The 11214-nt window shown below is 44.5% G+C and overlaps 1 protein-coding gene across 1 annotated transcript; it reads right to left on the reverse strand.

Moving 5' to 3' along the window:
- Positions 1-4034: 4034 nt before the first annotated feature.
- Positions 4035-10982, reverse strand: Prss45 (Putative serine protease 45). The gene is made up of 6 exons (XM_026389868.2): positions 10904-10982; positions 9302-9328; positions 6244-6400; positions 5469-5743; positions 4542-4705; positions 4035-4268 (listed from the first exon to the last, which is right to left on the reverse strand). The coding sequence occupies exons 1-6, from the start codon at positions 10980-10982 to the stop codon at positions 4035-4037; spliced, it is 936 nt and encodes a 311-aa protein (XP_026245653.1).
- Positions 10983-11214: the final 232 nt, after the last annotated feature.

Genomic DNA, 11214 nt, shown 5'->3' on the forward strand with positions numbered 1-11214 from the left:
ATGTTGGAGAAAATAGCTCATTTTTTTTAATGGCATGCAAATTTTCTGGATATAATTAATCTAAAGACGAGTTGGGCAAAGAGGTGGGAAACCAGACTAAAGCAATAAAAATAAAAGAAAATTTGAAATAGTCAAAGTCAAAGATTGGTCACCTATGCAATTTGTCAGGGGGCTGGAGATATAGCTCATTTGGTGGAGTGCTTGCCTCAAATGCACAAGGCCCTGGGTTCAATCCTCAGCACCACAAAAAAAAAAAAAAAAAAAAAGATTCTAAGCAAAATGGCAACAAATTGAATGCCTAGGATTTTAGGCATTCAAATTTACCTAGGATTACTATTGACCTAGTAGTGTAATTCAGTATGTGAATAAATAAGAACCATAAGATCACGTTAATAGTCCACTATTGCATCGGCAGGACCCAAGATAGTCTCTGGCACAAAGAAGATTCTATTGAATAAATATCTGTGAGCTGGATGAACAAATGAAGTAAAGGCCATCCTGGGTACTCCCAGTATTATCACTGCTATTTTGAATTGTGCTGGAGTTTTAGGCAATAACATAACAAAAAGAAATGAATGGTTTGATTTTCAGAAAGGACAAATAGAACCTGTTACCATTTGAGTTGATTTGATTAATCCCAAATAAGTGAAGAGAACTGCCAGGAGCCATCTGTGAGCTGTAGGTAAACTGAGCAATGTTGGAGCCAATAGGTAGGAAAGCTTGGAATCAGGAACTCCCAATAGGAAACAGCTGCCTTGAGAATGCCTAGTTCATGTGGCGTCCTACCAAGCTCACTGCTCAAGTTCTAATAGCTCCTGGAGATGGGTGTGGCTTGCCAAAATGCCAATCAACCTGTCTACTATGAGACCACACGCAGAAGCAAGCACCGAAACAGGACTCCTTCCACTGAAACCTTACCCCTGCCTTTGATGTGCTCCCCCTTAAATAATTGGAGCCTTTTTTCAGTTTTCACTTCCAGCTCCTATCAGGACTGGAAGACCCATCAGGAGCTCTGTTTTAAATCTAATTCCTACCTCTTGTCTTTATTTCTTCCTGATTATTTCAGACTTTTTATTTTCCCAGGCAGCTCACATCTCCTGGGCAGAAACCTTCTCTCTTGGGGTGCTGGTCACCTGGATAGAGAGATACCAACTACAAAACTACTGAATTGAAAAGATAGTTTTAGGGGCTGGGATTGTGGCTCAGTGGTAGAGCGCTCGCCTAGCACCTGCGAAGCCCCAGGTTCGATCCTCAGCACCACATAAAAATAATGAAAGACATTGTGTCCACCAGCACTGCAAAAAAGATAATAAAACAGTTCTGCAAGTCAACCAGAAATCAAGATCACTACCTCTAAAAATCCACCAATAGCTTTATAATACCTGACATGTAGAATTGTGCAAAAGGTAATGAGAACAGATATCATTTACAATACAACCAAAATTTGCAATGTACTTAGAAGTAAACTTAATACCTACCCAGATATCCATGAATAAAACTCTCAAACTGCTGAAAAGATAAAAAAAGAGCTGAACTAATGGAGAAATATATCTCTGGTTAGAAATGATATATATCTCTGTAGAAATGAGAGTTCTCCCCAAAATACTATGTATATTTAATTCTAAACAAATCCAATAGTGTATTTTTGAGAAGTGTTCTGCAATTTCATTTTTCTCCACCTTTTTTTAATTGACACATTATGATTATACACATTGATGGGATTTGTTGTTACATATTCATGCATGCACATGCTACAATGATATAATTTGGCCAATATTATCCCCCAGCACTTCCCTCTGCTATATTCCCCACCTCCCACACCTTAGTCCCTTTGATTTTCATAACATCTTCCTATCTTTCTTTTCCTTTTTCCTAAGTATGTACATATGAGAGAAAACATGAACCTTGACCTTCTCAGTTTCATTTATTTTGCTTGTTGTAATGGTCTTTAGTGCTTGCAAATGACATAATTTCATTTTTCTTTATGATTAAATAAAACTTCATTGTGTATATGTACCACATTTTCTTTATCCATTTATCTGTCGATGAACACCTAGACTAGTTTCATGGTTTTATAGGGTATTCTGAATTGTGCCACTATAAACATGGATATGCATGTGTCACTGTAGTATGGTGACTTGAATTCTTTAGGATAAATACTGAGGAGTGGTTTAGCTGTGTCATAGGGTAGTTCAATGCCTACTCTTTTGAGGAGACTCCATACTGATTTCCATAGAGGTTGTGCTAATTTTTATAATCCCACCTACGATGTAAAAGTGTACCTTTCTCTCCACATCCTCTCCAGCATTTATTATTCATATTCGTGGTGACTGCCATTCTGACTAGTGAGAGATGAAATGAAATCTCAGTGTAGTTTTGATGTGCATTTGCCTAATTTGAATGATGTCGAACACTTTTTTATATTTTTGTTGACCTTTTGTATTTCTTCCTTTGAGAAGTATCTAATTCATTTGTCCATTTATTAATTGGGTTGATTTTTTCATGTAAAGTTTTTTGAGTTCTTTATTTCATCTAGATATTAATATTCTGTCAGAAGAATAGCTAGTGAAGATTTTCTCCCATTCTGTAACAATTCTTCCCAATTGTTAACATTGCTGTGCAGAAGCTTTTTAATTTGATGCCATCCCATTTATTAACTCTTGGCATTGTTTCCTGAGGTTTACGGGTTCTACTGAGAGAGTCATTGCCTGTGCCTACATGCTGGAATGTTGACCCTACATTTTCTTCTAGGAATTGCATAGTTTCTGATCTAATTTCTAGATCTTTGATCCATTTTGAGTTGATTTTTTGTGCAGGGTGAGAGATAAGGGTCTAGTTTCATTCTTCTACATATAATCAGTTTTCCCAGCCATTAGTATTTGTAATGGATGTTGGCAAGCTGATTCTAGAGTTTATATGGGAAAAACAGATAATATTTTATTTAAAAGAAAGAGGAGAATTGTTGCTACAATTTAAAGAAATACAACAAAGTGATGGAAACAGTACAGTATTAGTCCAGGGGCATAAAGGTCAGTGGGAAAATAATAAGAGTTCAAAAATGAAAGCATAAATAAATTGGGATTTCATTATAAGTGTGGAAATTCAAATCAGCAGGAAAAGGATGGACTATACAAAATAAATGGTGACAACAAAATAAGTTCTTGGGTTAGAAACAGTTAGGTCCCTACCTCACACCATATAGAAAAAGAAATTCTATGATTACTATGATTACTTCTGGGGGCAGAAAACAGAACCAGTGGGAGCCAGATGAGAAAAGAGGAATCTTTATATACAATCTCTGAATTTTAAAAATAAATCACAACAAGAATGTATTTATATATTGCTTGAAATATTTTTTTTAATAAGAAAAGAACATAGAAGGAAATACATCAAAATGAGAAGAGTGTGTATCTCTGTGTGGTGGGACTGGGGAAGGTTTCCTTTCTCTGGGCTTCACTGTATTTCCTAGCTTTCTATGATGAACATATAATACTTTTACAATTAGTTTAAAGAAAATAGGAAGCTGTGTTCAGAGTACTCTCTGTGGATCATTCCTACTGTCAGCCTATAAGGCATGTTTTGACTCCTCCCTTACAGTAATATACCCACTGTACAGATGAAAGAACCAAGGTTGCAGGTCCAGGTCCTTTTCCTATGCTCCAACACTGGAGAGAGACAGCTTCCCATTTGGGAGCTCCCTGGCAGAATTAATTCCAGGAGGCCCTGACCTCCCACCTACTCCCAACCCCCAGGGATGCTCCAGCGAACAGAAAAAAGAACCAGCTCACTTTGCATTAAATTTAAACTCTACTATCTTTGTCCCAGATTCCAGAACTCTCTGTATCATACTCCCCCTTTTTCTCACCCAGGGCTTAGTCATTCACCACGCCCTTCCCTGCTGGGATGCCAAAGCAGGACCCAGTTTCCAAGGGGCCACTCTTTCCCTACCCTTGAATATGGACATGTGACCTTGGACCAACCCCCCCATCTGTTGCCATCCAGCAGAGGCAAAGCAGGCAGAGGAAGGGGTGAAGTCAGGGGCCCATCAGAGGCCACAGCAGCGAGGACAGGAATAGGAGCCAGGAGGAGCTGCAAGGACCAGTCAGAGTTCCATGGCTCAGTTGCTTCTTGATCCATTGGCTATATTTGGTGATGCGAGCGAACACTCCTGGATTCCGTGTTTGGGTGCAGGCCTTCTCCCAGGACAACACCCCAGCCAGGACCCATCGGCCGTTGACTTCGCAAGCCAATGGTCCCCCAGAATCTCCCTGTAGAGAAGAGAGGAGTGAAGGAGGCTCCTGAACCCCAGGAAACCCAGAGTACCCGCCCTCTGAGTTCTGAGAGCCATTCTTGTTAATTGCTCCTCAGTTAGGAACCCAACTCAGAATAGCAGCCAATGTCAAAGTTTCAGGTGAAGGAAGGTGAGAGTAGATCCTGATAGTAACTGAGAGGGAACTAAGCAAGCCCTATCCCAGGGAACTGGCCCCCACCCAGGAGTTACTAGCAGGAGAGCTGCCAGAACCTGCACCTCCCAAACTCACAGAGCACAAGTTATCTCCATAGTTGGTGGCACAGACCAGATCTCCCTGGACAAGGCGGGTAATTCGGGGGATAACGGAAAGCTTGCGATAAATCTTGTTACATCTCTTGTTGTCCATGATGAACACCTCGGCCTCCTGCAGCTCTGTGGTCAGCGTGGAGTTGGCTGTGGAGGAGCTCAGTTGGGTGAGCAACAACCCTTCACCTCACTCAACCTTGACCTCTGCCCAAGATGTTGTCACCTCCAATCTTGAGGCTCAGTCAAGCCATGCCCTGTCACAATTCCATCCCCTCCTTCACTCGGTCCTTCCCCTTGCAGTGTCTACCCTATGTATAGACCCCTTACCTTCTCAGACTTTGGTTAGGGATCCTCTTCTCTGAACCAAGCTAGCCCTCATCAAGTTCCAGGGTGGCCACTTATAAGTTGGGACCCCAACCATGTGCCATTTCTCTCCAGACTGATAGGTTTGTACCAGCTATTCCCTCTGTCCCCTGACTAACACTTGCTCCTCCTTCAGACATCTCAAGCAGTCCCTCTGCCCAGAGCTCAGCCCAGATCTCCCCAGGTTTTTGTCAGCCTGTTCTCCCCAATTCCACCGCCACACACCATGCACACCACATACTGCTGTGACTCCCTTCCGGGCAGGGCATGCATTTTCAATGGCAGGGGCTGGGTGTGTGTCAGATGCCCAAAGTGCGCCAAGTGAGTGAACGAGGGAGAAAGTGAACTTATAAACCCCTGACCCTGAGTTTCTGTAAGAGGAAGATGATTACACCCAGTCTAGAGAGGGCTAACCTGAATGAAGTGGCCATGGAAACCATGACAATGGTCACCATGGGAGACATGGTCCTAACCCATTTAAAGAACTAAGGACTAGAGGTGACAGTCACTTTGACCTCATGCCCCCACCCCACTCCATCCCGCTCACCTAAAAAGCGCTGTTTGACCTGGCCCCAGCCAGTCACCCAGCACTGTGTGCCAATCTTCAGGTTAAAGTTGGGTTCTGGGAGACAGATGGGCTGAACATACTTGCTGAAGGTGACGGGAGTGAGGAGTTGGAGAAGGGCGATATCACCCACGACAAATGTTCGACCCCAGAACTTGGGGTGCACAATGATGTCCCTCACAGGGATCCAGATGACCTTTTCGTATCTCAATGGGTTCAGCTTGGAAGTACCAAGTACCACTGTGTAGTTTTTGGAGCTGCAGGAGATACAGAGCCCCACTTGGCAGATATCAGTTTCCCAGACTAGTATGTCCCTACCTCTTCCAAGGACCCTCTCCCTTATCAGAAGTCCTGCCTGACTTGCTGTGCTCACTCCACCTTGCCTAATCTACCCTGGAGGTCTCAGAGAGAGGTATCTGCCTGCCTCGTCCTTCTTTATTCAAGTTGACTGAAGATGGCCTGTTCTCTGTGGCATGCTGCAGGTTTGTGGGTATAGATGCCCACATAAATGTATTCCTGTGGGAGGGGGGTTCTGGGTTTTCCTACTTCCCAGCTTAGAATACAATCTTTGTTGCTTGAGATTCCTGCCCCAGTCAGTCCCTGGCTGCCTCTCAGATCCTGAGTATGACACATTCCTGTGCTGGCCACCACTTCCCACTCTTTCCCACCCCCCTCCTTCCACAAAGAAATAAGGAAACTGGGCTGGGTCCATTGTAGCTCTGAATCTCCAGGCCCTGGACCCATAGACAACACTCACCCTTTGATGCAATGGGCGGCAGTCACCACCCATTTGGAGTCAATGAGGGACCCTCCACACACATGCTCACTGTCTGTCCGGAGGCTCACCTCCCAGGGCCAATGGCGGGGCTGGTCCGAATCCTGTGTCCACCAGGGTTCACCACAAAGTTCAGAAACTAGCATATCAGAGAGACACAGTGACCACATAGAGGAGGATAAGAATGACCAGAACCAAGAAGCCCTCCAAGGCCAATTTGCATAATGCTGTAAAGTCAGGGGCTTCTTCCCATTTCAGAGAGGGAGATTGAGGGTGAGAGGCAAGTGGCCTGCCCAAAGGCAGTAAGCTAGACAAAGTGACAATGACAGATACGAGCATCAAGAAAGGGACATAGAGAGTTCACAGCAGGAGAGAGATACTGAGATTCACCAGAGCAACCAGCGCAGGACTTCAAAATAAGGGAGAAGCAGAGAAGGAATCCTAAGCAGAGAAATGCATATCCTGAAAAGCTACAAGTTTGCTGCAGTCTTTACATCAAGCAGCCTGGAGCCCACCGAGGTCCCCACTCACAGTTCACACACTAGTTTAATCAGCCAAGATGTGTGACTGTGTGAATGAATGTTTGAATGAACACAGATGCAGGAATTCTAAATAAAATATTAGCCAACATCATATTTTGAAAAACAACACTCCTTGATCACATAGGGATTGTCCCAGGAGTGCAAGGGTGGTCCCACCCTTGGATAAGTTCCAATGCTTTCTCCACATGAACAATTCTCATGATCTGGAGGGAGAGAGATTTTGTGCTTTTCTCAAGAGACAGAAAAAAAGGGTGTTTAAACATTCAATGCATACTTACGACTTGAAAAAAAAAAAAGAAAAACAAAGGAAATTTATAACTTTTGATATGTCAAATACCTATAGGAAACATCGTATACTGTTGAAGAAAGACCAAAAAAAAAAAAAAATCTACACTATCAGAAGCCAGGATAAGGAGACTCTGTGAGAAGGGGCAGAGGAAGTAATTTTTGAGAGCCTAAAGGAGATGTCCTGTTCTGCCTTTTAACCTGGCTGGTTGAGGACACAGGTGTGTTCATGGTGATAATTCCTAGATCCAATCACATTTTGTGCACTTTATTGTATGTACATAATACCTTGCATGAAATCATTTACTTTTAAAATCACTACTATTTCTCTGCGCCAGCACCATCACCAAGAAAATACACTCAAAACACATTTTCAGTAGCAAAAAAAAAATTACAAGTACATAGAAATTAACCTAATACCACATAAGACTGTGCAGTGATAAATTTAAAACTCTAATAAAGGACACAGAAAATAATCAACATAAATGGAGAGATGGTCCTTTCTGTGAAAGAGAATGACTAAGTATTTCAGATATAATTTTCCCAGAATTAATCTATAATTCATTTTCTAAGTTAGAATTGTTAAGACACTTGATAAACTTGTTCTAAAATTGACATAGAAAAATAAAGGTCTGGAAAGAATTCAATCATTGAAAAATCCCAGTAAAGAAGGGCCTCTGTGCTGGCAGATATTAAGACCCACATGAAAGCCAAAACAACAGGAATGGTATAGTGCTGACACATGGACAGACAGATGGACCAACTCAGGAACTTGATGTAAATGAACAGGTCACCATAATCAATGCATAAAGAACCATTGAGTAGGTGGTGTGAAAACTAGCTTACTATGAATGAACTAAGAAAAGATTCCTCATTAATAGTGCTTGAAGACCTAAAGGTAAAGGTAAAACTGTGAAGTTAACAGACTATGTGCCATGGGTGGGAAAGAGTCCTTAAAGCCCCAAAATACAAACCAAGCTGGGCTAATGGTGCACATCTGTCTCCCTGCTAACTGAGAGGCTGAGCAAGAGGATTGCAAGTTCAAAGCCAACCTGGGCAACTTAGCAATACTCCCTTTCAAAATAAAAATAAAAAGGGGTAGAGATGTAGCTTCATGGTAAAGCACCTCTGAGTTCAATCCCTGGTAACACACACACACACACACACACACACACACACACACGCACACACATACGCACACACACTCCACAAACCATAAAACAAAACTAACTTGATTACATCAAAATCAAGAAGTTTGGGGGCTGGGGTTGTGGCTCAGTGGTAGAGTGCTTGCCTAGCAGGTGTGAGGCACTGGGTTTGAGCCTCAGCACCACATGAAAATAAGTAAATAAAATAAAAATATTGTGTCTATCTACAACTAAAAATATATTTTTAAAAAAGAGTGGTAGGTCTGGGGCAATATGAACAACTTCATACATCGCTTATTTCCAAATGAAGACATTTTTAATGGGGCTAAATTAGGAAACATGGGGCCAGGGTTGTGGCTCAGGGGTGGAGCACTTGCCTAGCATGCCTGAGGCACTGGATTTGATCCTTGGCACCACATTAAAAATAAACGAATAATAAACAAAAAATACACATGACAGCAATATGTATTGTTATAAGAACACACAAAGAACACATGGAACGTATGAGAAAAAAGTTGGAGAACGTGAGGAGAAAGGGAATAGGAGTGGCAAATGGGCAGAGCAATTATCAATCAACCAAACAATCAATAATGAATCAGAGTAGAGCCTGGCAAGACCTGAGACAATGGAGGTTCATGAATCCAAAGGACAGGAGAAACCCAAGCCTTTGCCCCTGATATATAAGGAAAAAGATAGGAAACCCAAGAGCCAGGCTCTGCAGACAATGCCCCAGGGCCCCAGGGCCCAGGAGGCTCCAGCTGCAACTGCACAGTTTAGAACCCCAAAACACATGGAAAAGTGTAGCCTCCTGGACATGTCCCCAGAGAGGATGCAGCCTGGTCTGAATTCAAAGAGAGTCTGCATTCCCATGGAGTCCCAGTAGATTTTTCCCCTGGATTTTTAAGTCCATATATCTTGGTAGTCACAGGTTGTTCTTTGAAAAGTAGCCCTGCTAGAATATTCCTGGTTCCTACCAACCCAGAAATGCTATCAATGTGATGCCCTTCCGAACACATCCCCCAAAGACCTGAAGCTTTTCCTATGGCAGGGGCCCACTGAACTCACCTGGTGTAGTTCTGTCATCTGTGAAACCTGAAGGAGAAAAGATAGCTAGAGATGAAGCAAAAGCTGGTGGCATGATGACAGCCAAGACGTGAATGTTTTCATTAATTAGTTCACTTATGTATTCTCCAAATATTCCCTCATCTCCTGCATGAGCCTAGCTTGGAGGTAGATGGCGGGAACCCATGTGTCACATAGAGCTGTCCCTCCAGAAACACTATGCCCAGCACAGGAGGTAGACCTAAGTACACAATCACTCATGTGAGATCAGAGTGACAGACCCCAGGTGTCAGATGAGCCCTGAAGAGGCGGTGGACAAAAGAGACTTCTGAGAGGAGGGGTTACTGGGGCTGGTCTTAAAGATGACAAGACACAGCAGAAATGAAAAAGGGATGAGATTCCTGGCAGAAGAAACATTGTGGTGTATGCTGCAGACTCCAGAGGATGAAAGCAAGACCTGTGATAGCTAGAGACAGATGATACCAGGAAAGAAGCACAGGAGCCAACCACAGAGGTCCTTGAGCACCTGGCCAAGAAGCTGGTTAAGACCCTCTGGGATGCCAATAAAGGTGTGGCAGTGCCAGGTTTGTAATATAGCCAGGAAGGTAAAGGACTGAAAGCTCTGAGATCCCACTGGAGATACTGCAGAACCAGACAAGAGAGGAGCAGCTCTGGAGGAGGAAGTTGGTGTGAGACCAGACATGGAGAGCTGGATGGGAGATTTGGGACTACAGAGTAAGAGAGGCCAGTTTGTAAGGTGAGGCTGCTTTGAACCCCCAAGAGTCCAGATGTTTCTAGGTCATTTGGGTGGAGACTTCAGCAAGTGGCACATTGTTTTATGAAGCATTATCACATAAAATGTCAGCTTAGAGCCCAGGGTGAGTTAGTTCACCCAGTGAGCAGTAAACAGGAAAGGAGCAGGGAACTAGGAGAGCCTTAGGGGATACCCCTATGTCAGGGGTGAGCAGAGCTGGAGGGGGCCTGGGGCAGAGGCTGAGGAGATAGAGGGTTAGTCCTGAGGTAGAGGAGAATCAAGAAGCCAAAATAAATAAAGAAAATGAAGGGAGCAGTAAAAAGGTTAATAAAGACAAAGGAATGGGCCAAGGATAAGGTGGGATGGAAGCATGAAGCCTAACAGCCTGAGAAGAAGGTGAATTTTAGAATACTCCTTTGAGCGGTTCAGGAACATGCCTGAGTCAAACCAGCAGAATCGAGTGGAACTAGCTACTGGGGAAGAGCAGAGGATGGGGAGCAGGAGAGTGTGAGGCTCCAAAGGTGCTGGGGAGAGGGCGCCAGGAAGTTCAGGACATTAGTCACAGAGTCCAGACTGGCAGGGGCGGGGCGAGGGGGGGAGAAGCGGCAGGATGCGGAGGAGTCACAAGACAGAGGTGTTCCGAACTGGCGTCCCAGGAGGCTGGAGGGCAGGTGCGGACCCAGAGAGGAGGCCAGAGAGGACAGGGGTTTCAGATCACTGGGAGCCCCTGCAGAGATCCTGGGAGGGCTAATAGAGCACAAGTGGCCACTGGGCTGGTATGGGGACAGAGAGTCCCAGATGCAGGACAGGGGCGAGAGGGGCGGAGGATGGACCAGAAGGCGTTGCCTTACCGGAGTTTGGCGGTAGCAGAAGCAGCAGCAGGTGCCAACTCAGGAACCAGGACCTCAAGGATCCTCGCCCGGTGGCCATGAGTCCCGGGGCCACCTGAGGCCTGCGGGGTTGGCTCGGGCGGGCTGGCTCAGGACAGCGTCTCTGGCGCGTGCTGTGATGCGTCTCTGACTTGTGGTGGCGCTTCAGCACGCGCGCAGCCAACGGCTCCAAAGACAACCTCGGATCCCAGGGTGGCCGGGCCCATGCAAGCATCCCAAGTGGCTCTGAGGGTATGACAGTGCCCACAGAACCTGGCTGGTGAGGGCCCCGA

Source organism: Urocitellus parryii, chromosome 3 (genome assembly GCF_045843805.1).
Source record: "Urocitellus parryii isolate mUroPar1 chromosome 3, mUroPar1.hap1, whole genome shotgun sequence".
Lineage (NCBI taxonomy): Eukaryota > Metazoa > Chordata > Mammalia > Rodentia > Sciuridae > Urocitellus > Urocitellus parryii.